A 23,400-nucleotide genomic window follows, 5' to 3' on the forward strand; every position below is an offset into this window, starting at 1 on the left:
TTATGGACAAATGATCCAAGGACCCCAGGGATGGAGGTCCTGCCTGCCAAGAGCTGCTAGCCCAGCAGAGGCCAGAAGCCATATTGACCAGCAGTGCCACTGGGGAAGCGGTGACTGCTACCATTATAAAATCCTCCCGAGGCCTAGTATCATTGCTGGATCCCAGGTCAGAGGTAAGTGATGATGGGGTGGTTGTTGCAGAGTGGGAGAAATGGACAGCGATGGGCAAGGTGTGGCTGTTAGTGCCTGCACAGGATAAAGTAATTACCCTATTATGGGCTTCAGTTAGCAGGAGGTGAGAAGGCCATCAGCAGACTTTCAGCCATAGACTTACGAGGGGTGGAGGAGGAAGCTGACCTCTATGGATATCGTAATCCATGTAAGCAACTGTGAGGTTATCCATTTTGGACGAAAAAAAGGATAGAGCAGAGTACTTTCTAAATGGAAAGAGGTTAGGTACAATGGCCATCCGAAGAGACCTGGGGGTTCAGGTGCACCGATCCCAGGAACAAGTACATAAAATAATCAAAGAAAATGGAATATTTTATATCTAAAGAGCTTGAATATAAAGGCACAGGGGTTATGCTGCTGCTATACAAAACACTGGTTAGACCCCACATGAGAGTACTGTGAGCAGTTCTGGGCACCGCGCCTTCGAAAGGATATTTTGGCCTTGGAAAGGGTGCAACATAGGTTTATGTGTGTGTGTATGTGTGTGGGGGGAGGGGGGGCACTACTGCAGACAACTAACATGTACTTTAGTGTGAAATATAAAATGTATTCCCAGCCTTCAATCAATCGTGGGAATAATTTGTACATTCAACCACCATTTATGCACTGTCCTTACAAGAAATGCATCCTTGTGCACATTCTCTATGTGGCTAGATTAACAAACAGTAAAATGCTGGGCAATCTAATTTGTACTAACGAGATAGCCTCCTCACGGTTTTCTCCCCAGGCGAAGCAATGGCCAAACTGTGAATCAGCAAACTCATGCAAGCCGCCAGCAGCTGCCACACTGAAGTAACCCCAGACATTTTTGTTACTGCGGAAGTTCAATTCCTGGACTGTTCCTGAACTGGGTTTAAATCCCTAGGTGAGAGAACAGAAGAAAAGAAATTAAGTCAATCTTCCAGAGCACTCCTTCAAGGTAAGACAAGCTGCTGGAGCAAGAGGGCACAAACGCAGCAGTGCACAGGCAACTTGGAAATAAGTCAAGGATAATTTCTTTATGCACAGTAATCAAAGTTTGTAATGCTCTTCCAGGTATGTTGGTGCAAATGAAACCCAAAGGGGGTGGCACAGTGGTTAGCACTGCTGCCTCTCAGCACCAGGAACCCGGGTTCGATCCCGACCTCAGGTGCCTGTCTATGTGGAGTTTGCACATTCTCCCCGTGTCTGCGTGGGTTTCCTACGGGTGCTCCGGTTTCCTCACATAGTCCAAAGATGTGCAGGTTAGGTAGATTGGCTATGATAAATTGCCTCTTAGGGTGGGGGATTCGGCCGAGGCAGGGAGCTCTTTCAAAGGATCGGTGCAGACTCGACGGGCCTAATGGCTTCTATCTGCACTGTAGGGATTCTGTGAAAGATTCATTTAAGATACAGTTAGATAACACAATGTATTGCAAATTAGGTGAAATGCAAGCTTTTAAAAAAAAAAAAAAATCTGGATGGATACACCAAAGTGGGCCAAATGGCCTTTTCATTTGTATCCATATTAAAGAGACAGGAATGTAAAGGGCTCAGCAAGAAAAATACAGTTAATTTGGAAATAAACAACCCAATCACATTTATGGATAAAGAACTCACACTCATTAAGGCTAGGTCTGAGTTGTACCTCGTCAGGGTTTTCACTTGTGATCCTGGCGGCAATAACATGACCTCTTGGTCGTGGAACGTATGTTGATTCCTCAAAGTTGATCAGTGAGTCAGCCCACGGACATTCACCATACAGAACTCTGATATCTTTAATCCGGTGCAAGGGGATTCCCATGGCAATCTGCAGAGGTGAAGAAAGAGGCCTCAGCAATCGGAAACTGCACCTAATCACGGACTGATCTGGTATTCTAATTACTTCTGCACTGCCAGTATCTTCTCAAACGTGAACATTTAAATGGAAGTAAGTTAGATTTAAGAAAGGATCTACTTTATAAGGGTCACATGCCTATTGCAATTTGGGAAATCCTATCAAACCACAATGTAAAGTCTCCTCCTTTAACACACTCAAAATCTACCACTTTGACTTTTGTCATTTACTCTAATATTTTATGTGGTTTGGTGTCATAATTGGTTGTACAATGCCCCTGAGAATCACCTTGGGAGATTTTATTACATTCAAGATACCATAAAAATACGGGTTTTTGTTGAAGATTTCTTTCTTCTTACAGCAGGAGATTGCTCTTCAGAGTTGGATGAAGGCACATTGGTAAACAAAATGCAAAACCGGAAACAAGTTTAGGCTTAGTCGCAAAATTTTAAAATAATTCAACAGAAACTTATAGAGAAGAAACACAACCATAGAGTCAAATCTCACTGTAAAACGTGTTCTACATTTTACCTGTAACTGGGCAGCAGGCAAGTTGACATCTGCAACCATCTCAGTGCAGGGATGTTCAACCTGCAGGCGAGGATTGAGTTCCAGGAAATAGAAGCTGCCATCTGGGCTGTAGAGGTACTCTACAGTGCCTGCACTAACATAAGCAACCATCTTGGCAATTCGCACGGCACACTGCAAAATAGCAAGATTACATACATTGTTAAGTACCCAGTCTCGGTCAGGATAATTGAATGTCTCCACCACCCCCTTCCCCCATTATTACTGCAGTACTCCAAAGCTCTTGCACCATTCCGCAATTTGCCTGTGAATTTCTTCCTCCATTTTGAGCTGACTATTTAGTGGCCAAAATATATAGCAAGTCGCGTGTAATAACTCCTTTTCGTTCCTTATTTTAACCAAACAGATTCTGTTTTTGACCCTTCCAAGTATGTCATCCCTTCCAAGAGGTTTAACAGTACCTTTGAATCCTGGTGTACAACCATCCAAAAGGTCATGTTCTGTGAGAAGTTATGGTGCTTGCTTAGAAATAGGTTCAACATAAATTATTGAATTCCATAGAACCATACAACTCCTACAGTGCCGAAGGAGGCCACGCAGATGGGAGAAAGTGCAAACTCCACACAGATAATCACCCACATCCAGAATTGAACACAGGTCCCTGCACAGCAGTGCTTAGCCACTGCGCTATTGTGCTGCCCAATTCAACACATTATTAAGAATATTGAAATCAAAGTGCTGGCAAATGCATATGAAATACAGTGTCATGCAAACACAAAGGCCCCCAGTACAATCTTTGGTTTACACTGAGTAAGGCAGAAGGTGGGCATGCAATTAGGGCAAGGATTCTTTGGTTAAGCATGGAGAGAAAGAAAGAGAAAGAAAAAATCAGGCATTTGAGTACTACAAAATAACCCTGCTAAAATACATCTATATGTGAAGGGAGGGTCAGGTTAAATGGACTGCTAAAATTAATCAAATATGTTCACAAAAGGTCAATCACCATTTAGAAAATGCACCGCATCTGTTGAACTGTAGCCCAAAATAAAGCTGTGCCCTCTGGACATGAGGGGAAAAATTCTGCCACATTGGGTGTGGGTTAAGTTTGTAAATGTGATTTCCTACACCGGGTTACACAGCATCATTTTAATGGCCCAGAATTTCTGGTAGAAATAACAGTTCACTGTTTTTATACAGCATCTTTTTCTTTCCGCCTTTTTTATCTTTCTATCCCAAGCCCATCTTTTTTGCACGAGACATTAAACTGAGGCCCCATCTGCCGCCTCGGCTGGATGCAAAGGATCGCATCATTCTATTTCGAAAGAGAGCAGGGGGGTTATCCTCTGGTCAATATTTATCCTCAATCAACAATCAATGACCCACGGATTATCGGTCATTTTGATAATGTTGATGTGGGAGCTAGCCGTGTGCAATATTGGCTGTTGCGTTTCTTACATTACAAGTGAGAACACTTCAAAAGTATTTCATTGTCTGTAAAGCACTTTTAAGGCATTGTTGGTCATGAAAAGTGCTACATAAATGCAAGTATTTATCTTTTTCCCTCTTTATTTTGTTTCCTGCACAGCTTGGCAGTAAATTAACTATTTCAACTTAAACTCCTTGGTTCAGATTTGGCACACCATGTTAAGAATTTGTCAATCAGGTTGGATATGGAGATATGGAGGGGGCAGGGTAGCGAACAGTGTATTGGCGGAGAATGGAGCGGGAAACCCAAAAGGGGGCCCCCCACCCCCCAAGTTGGACTGTCCATTCATGTCGGCATGTCTTTATGTCGACGTGAATCACGACATGTCCCCTTCAACATACACCTGGTGAACAGAACCCGCTGGAAGTGCACAGGTAAGTGCAGTCCCCATGGGGGAAAAGAGACATGCTTGGGTAGTACTTTGGCACTGCCCCCTGGCACTGTTGGGAGCAGTGCTCCGTGTCTGTTGGATGTTCCTTTTTTCTTTTTTTTTAATGGCCGTTCCAATCTTTCAAGAGCCTAAGTTGCTGGTGGGAAGGGCCAGCAGCATGACATCGTGGGACCATAAGACATAGAAACAGAATTAGGCCACTCGGCCCATCGAGTCTGCTCCGCCATTCAATCATGACTGATATTTTTCTCATCCCCATTCTCCTGCCTTCTCCCCCATAACCCCTGATCCCCTTATTGATCAAAAACCTATTTGTCTCTGTCTTAAAGACACTCAGTGATTTGGCCTCCACAGCCTTCTGCGGCAAAGTGTTCCACAGATTCATCACCCTCTGGCTGAAGAAATTCCTCCTCATCTCTGTTTTAAAGGATCGTCCCTTTAGTCTGAGATTGTGTCCTCTGCTTCTAGTTTTTCTTACAAGTGGAAACATCCTCTCCTTGTCCACTCTATCCAGGCCTCGGAGTCTCATGCAAGTTTCAATAAGATCTCCCCTCATCCTTCTAAACTCCGAGTACCGTCCCAGAGTCCTCAATCGTTCCTCATACGACAAGCTATTCATTCCAGGAATCATTCTTGTGAACCTCCTCTGGACCCTTTCCAAGGCCAGCACACCATTCCTTAGATACAGGGCCCAAAACTGTTCACAATACTCCAAATAGAGTCTGACCAGGGCCTATATAGCCTCAGAAGTACATCCCTGGTCTTGTATTCTAGCCCTCTCGACATGAATGCTAACATTGCATTTGCCTTCCTAACTGCCGACTGAACCTGCATGTTAACCTAAAGAGAATCGTGAACAAGGACTTCCAAGTCTCTTTGTGCTTCTGATTTCCTAAGCATCTTCCCATTAGGAAAATAGTCTATGCCTCCATTTCTCCTTCCAAAGTGCATAACCTCTCACTTTTCCACATTGTATTCCATCTGCCACTTCATTGCCCACTCTCCTAGCCTGTCCAAGTCCTTCTGCAGCCCACCTGCTTCCTCAATACCACCTGCCACTCTAAAGATCTTTGTATCATCTGCAAACTTAGCAACAGTGCCTTCAGTTCCTTCCTCCAGATCATTAATGTATATTGTGAAAAGTTGTGGTCCCAGCACCGACCCCTGAGGTACACCACTAGTCACCGGCTGCCATCCTGAAAAAGATTCCTTTATCCCCACTCTCTGCCTTCTGCCAGTCAGCCAATCCTCCATCCATGCCAGGATCTTACCCTTAACACCATGGGCTCTTAACTTATTTAACAGTCTCCTATGCGGCACCTTGTTAAAAGCCTTCTGGAAATCTAAATGAATCATGTCTACTGGTTCTCCTTTGGCTAAATTCCTTGTTACTTCCTCAAAGAACTCTAAAAGATTTGTCAGACGTGACCTCCCCTTGACGAAGCCGTGCTGACTCAGTCCTATTTTATCATGCACTTCCAAGTACTCTGCGATCTCATCTTTAATAATGGACTCTAAAATTTTACCAACGACCGAAGTCAGGCTAACCGGCCTATAATTTCCCGTCTTCTGCCTCCCTCCCCTCTTAAACAGTGGTGTTACATTAGCCACTTTCCAGTACTCTGGGACCCTTCCTGTCTCCAGTGATTCCTGAAAGATCATCACCAATGCCTCCACAATCTCCTCAGCTATCTCTTTTAGGACCCTGGGGTGTAGTCCATCTGGTCCAGGTGATTTATCCACCTTCAGACCTTTCCGTTTCCCCAGAACCTTCTCCTTAGTAATGGTCACTACACTCACCTCTGCTCCCTGGTTCTCCTGGAGGTCTGGGATTCCACTGGTGTCTTGCACCGTGAAGACTGATGCAAAGTAACTATTCAGTTCGTCTGCCATTTCTTTGTTTCCTATTATTACTTCTCCAGCCACATTTTCCAGTGGTCCAATGTCTATTTTTGCCTCTCTTACCTTTTATATTCATCTCAAGAGGCTTGGAATATAAAAGCAGGGATGTACTTCTGAAGCTTTATAAAGCATTAGTTAGGCCCCATTTAGAATACTGTGAGCAATTTTGGGCCCCACAACTCAGGAAGGACATACTGGCACTGGAGCGGGTCCAGCGGAGATTCACACGGATGATCCCAGGAATGGTAGGCCTAACATACGATGAACGTCTGAGGATTCTGGGATTATATTCATTGGAGTTTAGGAGGTTGAGGGGAGATCTAATAGAAACCTACAAGATAATGAATGGCTTAGATAGGGTGGATGTAGGGAAGTTGTTTCCATTAGCAGGGGAGACTAGGACCCGGGGGCACAGCCTTAGAATAAAAGGGAGTCACTTTAGAACAGAGATGAGGAGAAATTTCTTCAGCCAGAGAGTGGTGGGTCTGTGGAATTCATTGCCACAGAGGGCGGTGGAGGCCGGGACGTTGAGTATCTTTAAGACAGAAGTTGATAAATTCTTGATTTCTCGAGGAATTAAAGGCTATGGAGAGAGAGAGGGTAAATGGAGTTGAAATCAGCCATGATTGAATGGTGGAGTAGACTCGATGGGCCGAATGGCCTTACTTCCGCTCCTATGTCTTATGGTCTTATGGTCTTATGGTCTATATATTGAAAAAACTATTCCTACCTTCCTTTATATTACTAGCTAGCTTGCACTCATACTTCATCTTCTGCCCCTCCCCCCCTTATTGCTTTTTTAGTTGTCCTCTGCTCACTTTTAAAGGTTTCCCAATCCTTTAGCTCCCAACTAATCCTCGCCACTTTGTCTGCTTTTTCTTTAGCCTTTATGCTGTCCTTCACTTCCCTCATCAGCCATGGATGCCTTGTCCTCCCCTTAGAATGTTTCCCCCTCCTTGAGATGAATTTCTGTTGTGCCTCCCGAAAATCCCCCAAAATCTCCTGCCATTGCTGTTCCACTTTCTTCCCTGCTAGGTTCCTTTTCCAATCAACTCTGGCCAGCTCCTCCCTCATGTCTTTGCAGTTACCCTATTTAATTGTAATACCGTTACATCTGATTGCAGCTTCTCTTTTATCATATTGTGGTCACTGCTTCCTCAGGATTCACCTTAAGTTCCCTAATCAAGTTTGCCTCATTACACATCACCAAATCCAGAATTGCCTGATCCCTAGTAGGCTCTGTCACAAGCTGCTCCAAAAAAACATCTTGTAGACATTCCACAAATTCCTTTTCTTGGGATCCACTACCAACCTGATTTTCCCAGTCCACCTGCATATTGAAGTCCCCCACGATTATTGTAATATTGACTTTTTTACATACCTTATCTATCTCCTGATTTATTTTCTGCCCCACCTCCTGACTACTCCTAGGGAACCTGTACATAACTCCCATCAGGGTCTTTTTACCTTTGCGATTCCTCAACTCTACCCACAAGAGACTCAATGCCTTCTGATCCTATATCGCTCCTTGCTATCGATTTAACTTCATTCCTTACTAACAATGCAACCTCACCCCCTTTGCCCATCTGCCTGTCCTTTCGATATGACACATATCCTTGTATATTTAGATCCCAGCCGTGATCCCCTTGCAGCCACGTCTCTGTGATGCCCACAACATTGTACCGGCCAATTTCAATGTGCGCAACAAGCTCATTTACCTTGTTCCGTTTACTGCGCGCATTTAGGTACAACACCCTCAATCCTGCATTGACCACCTCCCTTTTCACACTTGTCATCTTTTTTGCTCTGCCTGAGGGAGATGTTATTCTTTTATTTTGGTTCTCTATTTCCCTTTCAGTTATTACACCTTCTAAGCTCACATTCTGTTCCCACCCCCCGCCATACTAGTTTAAATCCTCCCGAGCGAATTTAGCAAACCTCCCAGCCAGGATACCATTGCCCCTCCTGGTTAGGTGTAACCCGTCCTTCTTGTACAGATCCCACCTGTCCCGGAAAAGATCCCAATGGTCCAAAAATCTGAAACCCTCCCTCCTGCACCACCAGTTTAGCCACGTGTTTAGCTGCACTATCCTCCTATTTCTAGCCTCAGTGGCACATGGCACAGGGAGTAATCCTGAGATTACAACCCTAGATGTCCTGCTTTTCAGCTTACTGCCTAACTCCCTGAACTCCTTCTGCAGGAACTCATCACTCTTCCTGCCTATGTCGTTCGCACGTATGTATACTACGATCTCTGGCTGTTCACCCTCCCCCTTCAGGATGTCCTGTGTTCGTTCAGAGATATCCTTGACCCTGGCACCAGGGAGGAAACACACCATCCTCGAGTCTCTTTCACGTCCACAGAAGCGCCTATCTGTGCCCCTTACTATAGAGTCCCCTATAACTATTGCTCTCCTGCACTTTGCCCTCCCCTGCTGAGCAACAGAGCCAGTTGTGGTGCCACTGTTCTGGCTGTTGTTGTTTTCCCCTGATAGGCTATCCCCCTCAACAGTATCCAAAACGGTATTCCTGTTAGAGAGAGGGACAGCCACAGAGGATTCCTGTGCTGACTGCCTGCCCTTTCTAGCGGTCACCCATCTGTCTGCCTGCACCTTGGGTGTGACCTATCTATGACTCTTTCCGCCACCTGCATGCTCCTAAGTGCATCCAATTGCTGCTCCGACCGAACCACATGGTCTGTGAGGAGCTGCCATTGGTTACACTTGCTGCAGATTTAGTCGACCGGAACGCTGAAGCGTCACAGACCTGCCACATCTCACAGTCTGTCCCTGTTGCTCAGAAGGGAAGGGGGGAGAGGAGTAGAGCAATAGTCATTGGAGACTCCATAGTTAGGGGGATAGATAGGAGATTCTGTGGGAACGAGAGAGACTCGCGGTTGGTGTGTTGCCTCCCAGGTGCCAGGGTGCGTGATGTCTCGGATCGTGTTTTTGGGATCCTTAAGGGGGAGGGGGAGCAGCCCCAAGTCGTGGGCCACATAGGTACCAACGACATAGGTAGGAAAAGGGATAGGGACGTAAGGCAGGAATTCAGGGAGCTAGGGTGGAAACTTAGATCGAGGACAAACAGAGTTATTATCTCTGGGTTGTTACCCATGCCACGTGATAGCGAGACGAGGAATGGGGAGAGAGAGGAGTTGGCTACAGGGATGGTGCAGGAGGGAGGGTTTCAGATTTCTGGATAACTGGGGCTCATTCTGGGGTCAGTGGGACCTCTACAAACAGGATGGTCTACACCTGGACCAGAGGGGTACCAATATCCTGGGGGGGAAATTTGCTAATGCTCTTCGGGAGGGTTTAAACTAGTTCAGCAGGGGCTTGGGAACCTGAATTGTAGCTCCAGTATACAGGAGGTTGAGAGTAGTGAGGTCATGAGTAAGGTTTTAAAGTTGCAGGAGTGTACCGGCAGGCAGGAAGGTGGTTTAAAGTGTGTCTTCTTCAATGCCAGGAGCATCCGGAATAAGGTGGGTGAACTTGCGGCATGGGTTGGTACCTGGGACTTCGATGTTGTGGCCATTTCGGAGACATGGATAGAGCAGGGACAGGAATGGTTGTTGCAGGTGCCGGGGTTTAGATATTTCAGTCAGCTCAGGGAAGGTGGTAAAAGAGGGGGAGGGGTAGCATTGTTAGTCAAGGACAGTATTACGGTGGCAGAAAGGACGTTTGATGAGGACTCGTCAATTGAGGTAGTATGGGCTGAGGTTAGAAACAGGAAAGGAGAGGTCATCCTGTTAGGGATTTTCTATAGGCCTCCGAAAAGTTCCAGAGATGTAGAGGAAAGGATTGCAAAGATGATTCTGGATAGGAGCGAAAGCAACAGGGTAGTTGTTATGGGGGACTTTAACTTTCCAAATATTGACTGGAAACGCAATAGTTCGAGTACTTTAGATGGGTCCGTTTTTGTCCAATGTGTGCAGGACGGTTTCCTGACACAGTATGTAGATAGGCCAACGAGAGGCGAGGCTGTATTGGATTTGGTACTGGGTAATGAACCAGGACAGGTGTTAGATTTGGAGGAAGGTGAGCACTTTGGTGACAGTGACCACAATTCGATTAAGTTTACTTTAGTGATGGAAAGGGATAGGTATATACCGCAGGGCAAGAGTTATATCTGGGGGAAAGGCAATTATGATGCGATAATGCAAGACTTAGGATGCATCGGATGGAGAGGAAAACTGCAGGGGATGGGCACAATGGAAATGTGGAGCTTGTTCAAGGAACAGCTACTGCGTGTCCTTGACAAGTATGTACCTGTCAGGCAGGGAGGAAGTGGTCGAGCAAGGGAACCGTGGTTTACTAAGGCAGTCAAAACACTTGTCAAGAGGAAGAAGGAGGCTTATGTAAAGATGAGACATGAAGGTTCAGTAAGGGCGCTCGAGAGTTACAAGTTAGCTAGGAAGGACCTAAAGAGAGAGCTAAGAAGAGCCAGGAGGGGACATGAGAAGTCTTTGGCAGGTAGGATCAAGGATAACCCTTAAGCTTTCTATAGATATGTCAGGAATAAAAGAATGACTAGGGTAAGAGTAGGGCCAGTCAAGGACAGTAGTGGGAAGTTGTGCTTGGAGTCCGAGGAGATAGGAGAGGTGCTAAATGAATATTTTTCGTCAGTATTCACACAGGAAAAAGACAATGTTGTCGAGGAGAATACTGAGATTCAGGCTACTAGACTAGAAGGGCTTGAGGTTCATAAGGAGGAGGTGTTAACAATTCTGGAAAGGGTGAAAATAGATAAGTCTCCTGGGCCGGATGGGATTTATCCTAGGATTCTTTGGGAAGGTAGGGAGGAGATTACTGAGCCTTTGGCTTTGATCTTTAAGTCATCTTTGTCTACAGGAATAGTGCCAGAAGACTGGAGGATAGCAAATGTTGTCCCCTTGTTCAAGAAGGGGAGTAGAGACAATACCGGTAACTATGGACCAGTGAGCCTTACTTCTGTTGTGGGCAAAATCTTGGAAAGGTTTATAAGAGATAGGGTGTATAATCATCTGGAAAGGAATAATTTGATTAGAGATAGTCAACACGGTTTCGTGAAGGGTAGGTCGTGCCTCACAAATCTTATTGAGTTCTTTGAAAAGGTGACCAAACAGGTGGATGAGGGTAAAGCAGTTGATGTGGTGTATATGGATTTCAGTAAAGCGTTTGATAAGGTTCCCCACGGTAGGCTACTGCAGAAAATACGGAAGCTTGGGATTCAGGGAGATTTAGCAGTTTGGATCAGAAATTGGCTAGCTGGAAGAAGACAAAGGGTGGTGGTTGATGGGAAGTGTTCAGACTGGAGTCCAGTTACTAGTGGTGTACCACAAGGATCTGTTTTGGGGCCACTGCTGTTTGTCATTTTTATAAATGACCTGGAGGAGGGTGTAGAAGGATGGGTGAGTAAATTTGCAGATGACACTAAAGTCGGTGGAGTTGTGGACAGTGCGGAAGGATGTTACAAGTTACAGAAGGACATAGATAAGCTGCAGCGCTGGGCTGAGAGGTGGCAAATGGAGTTTAATGCAGAAAAGTGTGAGGTGATTCATTTTGGAAGGAATAACAGGAAGACAGAGTACTGGGCTAATGGTAAGATTCTTGGCAGTGTGGATGAGCAGAGAGATCTCGGTGTCCATGTACATAGATCCCTGAAAGTTGCCACCCAGGTTGAGAGGGTTGTTAAGAAGGCATACGGTGTGTTAGCTTTTATTGGTAGAGGGATTGAGTTTCAGAGCCATGAGGTCATGTTGCAGCTGTACAAAACTCTGGTGCGGCCGCATTTAGAGTATTGCGTGCAATTCTGGTCACCGCATTATAGGAAGGATGTGGAAGCATTGGAAAGGGTGCAGAGGAGATTTACCAGAATGTTGCCTGGTATGGAGGGAAGATCTTATGAGGAAAGGCTGAGGGACTTGAGGCTGTTTTCGTTGGAGAGAAGAAGGTTAAGAGGTGACTTAATTGAGGCATACAAGATGATCAGAGGATTGGATAGGGTGGACAGTGAGAGCCTTTTTCCTCGGATGGTGATGTCGAGCACGAGGGGACATAGCTTTAAATTGAGGGGAGATAGATATAAGACAGACGTCAGAGGTAGGTTCTTTACTCAGAGAGTAGTAAGGGTGTGGAATGCCCTGCCTGCAACAGTAGAGGACTCGCCAACACTAAGGGTATTCAAATGGTCATTGGATAGACATATGGACGATAAGGGAATAGTGTAAATGGGCTTTAGAGTGGTTTCACAGGTCGGCGCAACATCGAGGGCTGAAGGGCCTGTACTGCGCTGTAATGTTCTATGTTCTATGCTGAGTGACATTTAAGCACTAGTTAATTAATTTAAAATAAATACTTGAATAATTGTTAGATTGAGTTTCAAATAACTGTATGGCCCTGACACTAGATTTTTACTGTCAAATTAAATGCTAAATACTAATCTCTACCCTCAGGTTTAGTTACTCTTCTACCTAGTTTATTGATTAGTTTTTTTTTTCAATGTTATTTTTTCCCCCAAATTTAACAGATTTCCTACCAACCAATCAGGTCACAGCTTTACTGTGATTTCACTTCAGTTGCTCCCCTCACAATTTGAAAAGATATTTGTATCACTTACCTTTCTGTGATGCTCTCTGGATCTCTCCCTGCAGATTAACAGTTACAAGCCAGAAGAAGGAAAACAAAATGATAGGGGAACAGCACCTCCTCCCACTCTGCACCGAATTACCTCACTGCTCCAAGTTACCAAGTTTCACCTCAGGATGTCTCGACTTCACCGTGCGTAAAGCTTACTGAGTGTGCACTTTGTGTCTGTCTTTTACATAGAACTCAGCTAAACACGATGACTCACACTACTTAAGCTTCAAACAGAAGAAGAATGCAATTTAATACAATTCATACCTTTTGCCACTAATCAGGCTTCAGGTGACTGAGATTACTGCCATTCAGCATTTAGGGGTGGGGGCAGCTTCAGCCAATCGGACACTAAGGTACACACTGAACTTTTAACTGAAAAACAGGACAATTAGATTGAATTGATGACCTCACTGCTCCAAATTACCAAGTTTCATCTCACTCTAGCTGTCTCACTCACTCAGGATGTCTCGACTTCACCATGCGCAAAGCACGGCCCTTACATTTCATTGACAAACAAGTATGTCAACAAGTATGGCGGGAAAAGCTACACGCCACTTTTCCCACCCGAGTTCACACTTTGCCAAAATGGCAAGGTTCTGCCCATAATGCTGCATGCCCTGTTCACACAGGTCCTAGGTCCTCTGAAGAGGGCTTGAAATGGATTCTTAATCAACACATGTTAAGTTTGTGGCCAAGTTTCAGTGCAACAAATAGATGAATCAGTTCTATTGGCACGTCCACAAAATCTGGGCCAATGTTCAAGTACATGACATTAATCAGTGACACAGACACATTGAGAGTCTTATCCTGCTCTCATCAGTACATTCACCTGAAAAGCTATGTTGCAAGATGGTTTACCCAATGGTATTGGACATTATTACAAAACGTTTCCCACTGTAAACTAACTGGTGCTTGGGCACAAAGTCCATCTCCCTCCCCTAAAATAATACTCACTTGTTCCATATACTCAAGCACTGACTGAGTTGCTATAGTAGCAGGCGCTTCCTCAATAATCTTCTGGTGCCTGCGTTGAATGGAACAGTCACGGCCAAACAACGAGATAGCATTTCCGTACTGGTCTGCCAGGATCTGTACCTCAAGGTGTCGGGCATGCTGGGCCATTTGCATGACGAAAATCGGAGATCCAGGTACCTCAGTCTGAACCTGAAGAAGACGCCATAGATTTATCCAACTCCAGGAATGTTAAAGCAACCTTTCACTCGAAGAGACTCAACCTCGTTACAGTTTATGACATGCACATTACCATTTATATCGATACAAGCTGGTTATTTATGACTAGTATGCAACACCACTACTACAAGACTAATCTGTTGGTGGGACATTTTCTAGGTTCAATCATTTAGGCAAGGTACCAAACAGTTGCTGCTTCCATGTGATGGAACTTTAAAAACCTTTGCACCTCGTGAAGGGAATAATAGAGCCACGGAAAAGGAGAATCATTCCAGCCGCATTTGTCCTGCACTGCAATTGATTGCCATGTGATCATACTTGTAGAGCAGCATTCGAGGAAATTTTCTAATTTATGGTTTTTGCTATTTATGCATGGTGGGATAAAAATGGTGATACTCTGCAGATATTCAGCGGGTGGATTCTGCATTCAACGTCACTTACATAGAACATAGAACAGTACAGCACAGTACAGGCCCTTCAGCCCACGATGTTGTGCCGACCATTTATCCTAATCTAAGATCAACCTAATCTACACCCCTTCAATTTACTGATGTCCATGTGCCTGTATAAGAGTCGCTTAAATGTCCCTAATGACTCTGACTCCACCACCTCTGCTGGCGGTGCATTCCACGCACCCACCACTCTCTGTGTAAAGAACCTACCTCTGACATCTCCCCTATACGTTCCTCCAATCACCTTAAAATTATGTCCCCTTGTGACAGCCATTTCCACCCTGGGGAAAAGTCTCCGGCTATCCACTCTATCCATGCCTCTCATCACCTTGTACACCACTATCAAGTCACCTCTCTGCCTTCTTCACTCCAGTGAGAAAAGCCCTAGCTCCCTCAACCTTTCTTCATAAGACATGCCCTCCAGTCCAGGCAGCATCCTAGTAAATCTCCTCTGCACCCTCTCCAAAGCATCCACATCTTTCCTATAATGAGGCGACCAGAACTGGACACAATATTCCAAGTATGGTCTAACTAGAGTTTTATAAAGCTGCAGCAAAACCTTGCAGTTCTTAAACTAAATCCCCCTGTTAATGAAAGCCAACACACCATACACTTTCTTAACAACCCTATCAACCTGGGTGGCAACTTTGAGGGATCTATGTACGTGGACCCCAACACTGTTCCTCCACACTTCCAAGAATCCTGCCTTTAACCCTGTATTCAGCATTCAAATTCGACCTTCCAAAATGAATCACTTCTCATTTATCAAGGTTGAACTCCATCACTTAGATCAGGATTCCCGACTGGGCAGAGAATAGAGCGTCAAGGGAAAAAATGGCTTGTGATGCTTGAATTCCCCGCTGGTGGCCTCAGTGTCCTACTTGCCCCGCGCTGGCAGAAGTATGCAAATCAAGCATTTAAATAACTGTTAATGTAATTAATGGGCTCAAAACTCAAGTCTCCACCTCTCAGTTATGCTCTGACTCCCACAGTGGGAAATCCACTGGGCAGGCTTTTGTGCAAGTTTGCCCAAGGGACGCGGTGGATCCAGAGGTGGGCCAAGGAGGTCAGAGCATAACTGAAACAAACAAAATCCATCGGAAGGCCACCCTCCGCAGCACCTCCCCCCCACAAAGAAAACCTGCCCTCTCCCACCTCCCACTGACAAGTAGGGGCATCCACCTCCCACCCCCACCACAGAAATACCGGTCACACCATCACAGCATGAAGGCTTGAGGGTGAGCCGATCCCCTCCCCTTCAGAACCCCCCCAACAGAGACCCACCCCCAACACAGTGGCTTAGGCATTTGCTTATTTACCTATCTCTTCATGCTTGAATGCATCTCAATTACCCTGCTTTGATGCAAACCACGATGTTTACAAACAAACACTCTTGCTATGATTGACAGCTCCTCACCACATCAAAAAGGAGCTAAGTGTTTTCTGCTGTGAAATAGGGGGTGCCGGGGGGGTCTCTCTAAAGGGGGGGGGTATCGGGTCACACTCATGTGCATGCTGTGGGGAGGTGATCCATTATTCTGGTGGTGGGGCCCGCGTGCACAGGGTTGAGGGGGGCGGGGGGGGGGGGGGGGTGGCGGTATCCACTGCCGACCTTTGAATCGGGCCTCCCGCTCAAAATGGAGGCCCGATACCGGGATTCCGATGGAATCCAGAGAACTTTCCCCTAGGAATAATTGGCATGGTAAAAGGGAGAGACTCGCGTACCAGGTCCTGCTGCTCCTAGCGATAGTGGAGACAAGTAGTGATTCTCCGCTAGCAGGAGCACTTAGCCTCCAAAACAGACTATCCTGGCCCAGATCTGCAACTTAATGCTGCATTAAAGTACAATGGTACATCAGACATCCCAGAAGGATCAATGGAGAAATGTTGGCTGGGGCTGGTGGTAGACAAAATATATGTGTTCTCACCAACTGGTGGTCTCACCCTGCGGTCACCCTGCGGTCATCTCCCTCCAAAACAGATTTACCGTTTTGGAAACTGTTGGGGGAGATGGCTCACCAGGGGAAGGTGGCAGCAGCCAGGTTCATGGCACCGTGGCTGGCTCTGCTGCACAGAAGGGCGGGAAAAAGAGTGGCAGAGCTATAGTGATAGGGGATTCAATCGTAAGGGGAATAGACAGGCGTTTCTGCGGACGCAAACGAGAATCCAGGTTGGTATGTTGCCTCCCTGGTGCAAGGGTCAAGGATGTCTCGGAGCGGCTGCAGGGCATTCTGGAGGGGGAGGGTGAACAGCCAGCTGTCGTGGTGCATATAGGCACCAACGATATAGGTAAAAAACGGGATGAGGTCCTACAAGCTGAATTTAGGGAGTTAGGAGTTAAACTAAAAAGTAGGACCTCAAAGGTAGTAATCTCAGGATTGCTACCAGTGCCACGTGATAGTCAGAGTAGGAATGACAGGATAGCTAGGATGAATACGTGGCTTGAGAGATGGTGCAAGAGGGAGGGTTTCAAATTCCTGGGACATTGGGACCGATTCTGGGGGAGGTGGGACCTGTACAAATCGGACGGTCTGCATCTGGGTGGGACCGGAACCAATGTTCTCGGGGGGGTGTTTGCTAGTGCAGTTGGGGAGGGTTTAAACTAATGTGCCAGGGGGATGGGAACCGATGTAGGAAGTCAGTGGGGACAGAAACAAAAGGCAGGAAGGGAGAGTGTGTAAAGCATGACCAGAGAAAGCAGGGCAGAGAGCAAGGAAGGTCTACATTAAACTGCATTTATTTCAATGCAAGGGGCCTGACGGGCAAAGCGGATGAACTCAGGGCATGGACGGGCACATGGGACTGGGATATTATAGCTATGACTGAAACATGGCTAAGGGAGGGGCAGGACTGGCAGCTCAATGTTCCGGGCTACAGATGCTATAGAAAGGATAGAACAGGAGGTAAGAGAGGAGGGGGAGTGGCGTTTTTGATTAGGGAGAACATCACGGCAGTACTTAGAGGGGATATATCCGAGGGTTCGCCCACTGAGTCTATATGGGTGGAACTGAAAAATAAGAAGGGAGAGATCACCTTGGTAGGACTGTACTACAGGCCCCCAAATAGTCAGCGGGAAATTGAGGAGCAAATATGTAAGGAGATTACAGATAGCTGCAAGAATAATAGGGTGGTAGTAGTAGGGGACTTTAACTTTCCCAACATTGACTGGGACAGTCATAGCATTAGGGGCTTGGATGGAGGGAAATTTGTTGAGTGTATTCAGGAGGAATTTCTCATTCAGTATGTGGATGGACCGACTAGAGAGGGGGCAAAACTTGACCTCGTCTTGGGAAATAAGGAAGGGCAAGTGATAGAAGTGCTAGTGAGGGATCACTTTGGGACAAGTGACCATAATTCCATTAGTTTTAAGATAGCTATGGAGAATGATAGGTCTGGCCCAAGAGTTAAAATTCTTAATTGGGGCAAGGCCAATTTTGATGGTATCAGACAGGAACTTGCAGAGGTAGATTGGGGGAGACTATTGGCAGACAAAGGGACGGCTGGTAAATGGGAGGCTTTTAAAAATGTGTTAACCAGGGTGCAGGGTAAGCACATTCCCTTTAGAGTGAAGGGCAAGGCTGGTAGAAGTAGGGAACCCTGGATGACTCGAGATATTGAGACTCTGGTCAAAAAGAAGAAGGAGGCATATGACGTACATAAGCAACTGGGATCAAGTAGATCCCTTGAAGAGTATAGAGATTGTCGAAATAGAGTTAAGAGGGAAATCAGGAGGGCAAAAAGGGGACATGAAATTGCTTTGGCAAATAATGCAAGGGAGAATCCAAAGAGATTCTACAGATACATAAAGGGGAAAAGAGTAACTAGGGACAGAGTAGGGCCTCTTAAGGATCAACAAGGGCATTTATGTGCAGAGCCACAAGAGTTGGGTGAGATCCTGAATGAATATTTCTCATCGGTATTCACGGTGGAGAAAGGCATGGATGTTAGGAAACTAAGGGAAATAAATAGTGATGTCTTGAGAAGTGTGCATATTACAGAGGAGGAGGTGCTGGAAGTCTTAAAGCGCATCAAGGTAGATAAATCCCCGGGACCTGATGAAATGTATCCCAGGATGTTGTGGGAGGCTAGGGAGGAAATTGCGGGTCCCCTAACCGAGATATTTGAATCATCGGCAGCCACAGGTGAGGTGCCTGAAGATTGGAGAGTGGCGAATGTTGTGCCCTTGTTTAAGAAGGGCAGCAGGGAAAAGCCTGGGAACTACAGACCGGTGAGCCTAACGTCTGTAGTAGGTAGGTTGCTAGAAGGTATTCTGAGAGACAGGATCTACAAGCATTTAGAGAGGCAAGGACTGATTCGGGGCAGTCAGCATGGCTTTGTGCGTGGAAAATCATGTCTCACAAATTTGATTGAGTTTTTTGAGGGAGTGACCAAGAAGGTAGATGAGGGTAGTGCAGTAGACGTTGTCTACATGGACTTTAGCAAAGCCTTTGACAAGGTACCGCATGGTAGGTTGTTGCAGAAGGTTAAAGCTCACGGGATCCAGGGTGAGGTTGCCAATTGGATTCAAAATTGGCTGGACGACAGAAGGCAGAGGGTGGTTGTAGAGGGTTGTTTTCAAACTGGAGGCCTGTGACCAGTGGTGTGCCTCAGGGATCGGTGCTGGGTCCACTGTTATTTGTGATTTATATTAATGATTTGGATGAGAATTTAGGAGGCATGGTTAGTAAGTTTGCAGATGACACCAAGATTGGTGGCATAGTGGATAGTGAAGAAGGTTATCTAGGATTGCAACGGGATCTTGATCAATTAGGCCAGTGGGCCGACGAATGGCAGATGGAGTTTAATTTAGATAAATGTGAGGTGATGCATTTTGGCAGATCGAATCAGGCCAGGACCTACTCAGTTAATGGTATGGCGTTGGGGAGAGTTATAGAACAAAGAGATCTAGGAGTACAGGTTCATAGCTCCTTGAAGGTGGAGTCGCAGGTGGACAGGGTGGTGAAGAAGGCATTCGGCATGCTTGGTTTCATTGGTCAGAACATTGAATATAGGAGTTGGGACGTCTTGTTGAAGTTGTACAAGACATTGGTACGGCCACACTTGGAATACTGTGTGCAGTTCTGGTCACCCTATTATAGAAAGGATATTATTAAACTAGAAAGAGTGCAGAAAAGATTTACTAGGATGTTGCCGGGACTTGATGGTTTGAGTTATAAGGAGAGGCTGGATAGACTGGGACTTTTTTCCCTGGAGCGTAGGAGGCTTAGGGGTGATCTTATAGAGGTCTATAAAATAATGAGGGGCATAGATAAGGTAGATAGTCAACATCTTTTCCCAAAGGTAGGGGAGTCTAAAACTAGAGGGCATAGGTTTAAGGTGAGAGGGGAGAGATTCAGAAGGGCCCAGAGGGGCAATTTCTTCACTCAGAGGGTAGTGAGTGTCTGGAATGGGCTGCCAGAGGTAGTAGTAGAAGCGGGTACAATTGTGTCTTTCAAAAAGCATTTAGATGGTTACATGGGTAAGATGGGTATAGAGGGTTATGGGCCAAGTGCGGGCAACTGGGACTAGCTTAATGGTAAAAAACTGGGCGGCATGGACTGGTTGGGCCGAAGGGCCTGTTTCCATGCTGTAAACTTCTATGATTCTATGATTCTATAACTCTAGATTACGTTGGTAAAAGAAGAGGCACAGTTTCCATTTTCCATAGCTATCCAATTACCCCCACTGGAAAGAGATGGGCTCAGCTGCGACAACTGTTTGGTTTGCCAATACTCATAGTCTAGGTTGGCGGTTTGCAAACTGGAGTTCACAGAGCCTTGATGGTCTGCAAGTAGACAAGATCGCCATAGTGCCAGATCACGAGTGAATAATTTTAATCAAAGAGAAATTATGGCAAAACTTTTCTGCACAAATTTCTCACAAACTGGGCAGGCAAGCATACAAATACCTTTATGGGTGTCACAAGGCTGACACTTGGTCTAGGCAAGTGTAAAGCTCATTGTGAAAACTTTTTAAACTTCCTCCTGTGCCCTTAGCATTTGCCTGTGGGAGGACAGGAGGCCACACTCTCAGAGACTTCTCAAACACATAGAAATAATAGAAATCTGGATGTAGGTATTGCCTTTAACATAGAAAAATTTCCAAAAGCACTTCAGAAGCATGATCTGTCCAAACTGCTGTGGTCAGTAGGGCACAGGAGGTAGGATCACAACAAATCAGAGCAAGAGGAACAGATTGTGAGGGCATGGAATAATTTAAATACAAAGGTGAGGATTTGACATTTTAGGCACTGGTGGACAGGGAAGCATTGTAGTTCCTTAAGAGGAGTGATTGGTGGGCAGACAAGATGTAAATATAGCACAGGCAATGGAGTTTTGGATGAGCTGAGGTTTATGGAGGTAATCGAATGTGAAAAATTGGAATAGTGATTTCCGGTGGTGACAAAGGCAATGACTTCGATAAAAATAAGCTGAGACATGACAGATATAGGGCGCGATCGAACGGGCACGTCGCGCCCGAAAAGCAGCTCACCACGACGCAGCATGGCCGATAGAAGTCGGGAGACCCTGCTCCCGGGATCTACCCAGCTTGCAATGTTTCATGAGATCTAATGCGATCTCGTGAGATGTTGCGATGTAAATCCTGCCCATTGCGGGCAGGAACACTTTTTAGCAAATCTGCATATTAAAGCGAGACAGCTAGTCTCACTTTAATGTGCAGATTCCTGAGGTACCCGAGACGTTGGGATCAATCTCCGCGCCTCGGAGTCCTCGGGCGTCATTCTCCGACCCCCCGCCGGGTTGGAGAATCGCTGGCGGGCCCCCCCGCTCGACTGTGCCGAAGATGTGCCGAAGTCCCGCCGATAAATTGCCTGTCCCGCCGGCGTGGATAAAACCACCTTTTGAATGGCGGGACAAGGCGGCGTGGGCGGGCTCCGGGGTCCTGGGGGGGCCGCGGGGCGATCTGGCCCCGGGGGGTGCCCCCACGGTGGCCTGGCCCGCGATTGGGGCCCACCGATCCGCGGGTGGGCCTGTGCCGTGGGGGCACTCTTTCCCTTCCGCCTCCGCCACGGTCTCCACCATGGCGGAGGCGGAAGAGACTCCCTCCACTGCGCATGTGTGGGAAACTGTCAGCGGCCGCTGACGCTCCCGCGCATGCGCCGCTCGGAGATGTCATTTCCGCACCAGCTGGCGGGGCAACAAAGGCCGTTTCTGCCAGCTGGCGGGGCGGAAATTCCTCCGGCGTCGGCCTAGCCCCTCAATGTTGGGGCTCGGCCCCCAAAGATGCGGAGCATTCCGCACCTTTGGGGCGGCGCGATGCCCGTCTGATTGGCGCCGTTTTGGGCGCCAGTCGGCGGACATTGCGCCGTTTCGGGAGAATTTCGCCCCTGGTGTGGGTATCATTCAGTACTGGTCTCCGCAAACGGGACTAGGCGGAACAACACTCAAGGCGTCTTCCAGGGGTATGGAAACCTCCCCCCTTTAAGCAGGGTGGTATCCTGGCACTGCTGGTGCCATGTGGGCACCCTGGCAGAGCCATCCTGACACCTTGGCAGTGCCATCTGGCAGTGCCACCTTTGAAAGCCTGTGGCATAGTTTTACACAAGAAGAATGGTTAATTCACAAGAGATTTTTAGGTGCCCAATGAATTACATCCCTACACGAGTCTTCACTTCAAATGGGAGTACAAGGAGGATTATTTTTAAAATTAAAGCATAAACAAATCTTGGGGTAGAACGGTTCTTTTGTGTTTTTCAGACATTTTGGGCGAAATTCTCCCCAAACGGCGAGATGTCCGCCGACTGGCGTCCAAAACGGCGCCAATCAGACAGGCATCGCGCCGCCCCAAAGGTGCGGAATGATCCACATCTTTGGGGGCCGAGCCCCAACATTGAGGGGCTAGGCCGACGCCGGAGGAATTTCCGCCCCGCCAGCTGGCGCAGAAATGACATCGCGGGGCGGCGCATGCGCGGGAGCGGCAGCGGCCGCTGAAAGTTTCCCGCGCATGCGCAGTGGAGGAAGTCTCTTCCGCCTCCATCATGGTGGAGACCGTGGCGGAGGCGGAAGGGAAGAGTGCCCCCACGGCACAGGCCCGCCCGCGGATCGGTGGGCCCCGATCGCGGGCCAGGCCACCGTGGGGGCACCCCCCGGGGTCAGATCGCCCCGCGCCCCCCCCAGGACCCCGGAGCCCACCCACGCCGCCTTGTCCCGCCGTTCAAAAGGTGGTTTAATCCACGCCGGCGGGACAGGCAATTTATCGGCGGAACTTCGGCCCATCCCGCCAACCGGCGTGGCCCGATTCCCGCCCCCGCCGAATATCCGGTACCGGAGACTTCGGCAACTGGTGGGGGCGGGATTCACGGCAGCACCCGGCGATTCTCCAACCCGGCGGGGGGTCGGAGAATGGCCGTTGGCCGCCGTGAATCCCGGCCCCGCCGGTTGCCGAAGTCTCCGGCACCGGATATTCGGCGGGAGCGGGAATCGCGGCGCGCCGGTTGGCGGGCCACCCCCCCGCGATTCTCCGGCCCGGATGGGCCGAAGTCCCGCCGATAAATTGCCTGTCCTGCCGGCGTGGATTAAACCACCTTTTGAACGGCGGGACAAGGCGGCGTGGGCGGGCTCCGGGGTCCTGGGGGAGGGGCGGGGCAATCTGGCCCCGGGGGGTGCCCCCACGGTGGCCTGGCCCGCGATCGGGGCCCACCGATCCATGGGCGGGCTGTGCCGTGGGGGCACTCTTTCCCTTCCGCCTCCGCCACGGTCTCCACCATGGTGGAGGCGGAAGTGACTCCCTCCACTGCACATGCGTGGGAAACTGTCAGCAGCCGCTGACGCTCCCGCGCATGCGCC

The 23,400-nt window shown here is 47.6% G+C and overlaps 1 protein-coding gene across 5 annotated transcripts in view; it reads right to left on the reverse strand.

Annotated features, from left to right (window-relative positions):
• acacb (acetyl-CoA carboxylase beta) overlaps positions 1-23,400 on the reverse strand; it is a 222,313-nt gene that overhangs the window by 136,698 nt on the left and 62,215 nt on the right. For all 5 annotated transcript variants that reach the window (XR_011935459.1, XM_072478628.1, XM_072478459.1 and 2 more), the window contains 4 exons: positions 13,905-14,114; positions 2,558-2,728; positions 1,838-1,999; positions 929-1,092 (listed from right to left, as the gene is read on the reverse strand). Coding sequence is in view for 4 of the 5 variants with exons in the window: in XM_072478628.1 (XP_072334729.1) it covers positions 929-1,092; positions 1,838-1,999; positions 2,558-2,728; positions 13,905-14,114 (707 nt within the window). In the remaining variant the exon portion in view is untranslated. The remainder of the gene's footprint in view (positions 1-928; positions 1,093-1,837; positions 2,000-2,557; positions 2,729-13,904; positions 14,115-23,400) is intronic.

The sequence above is a fragment of the Scyliorhinus torazame genome, chromosome 1, assembly GCF_047496885.1.
Source record: "Scyliorhinus torazame isolate Kashiwa2021f chromosome 1, sScyTor2.1, whole genome shotgun sequence".
NCBI classification, from domain to species: Eukaryota; Metazoa; Chordata; class Chondrichthyes; order Carcharhiniformes; family Scyliorhinidae; genus Scyliorhinus; species Scyliorhinus torazame.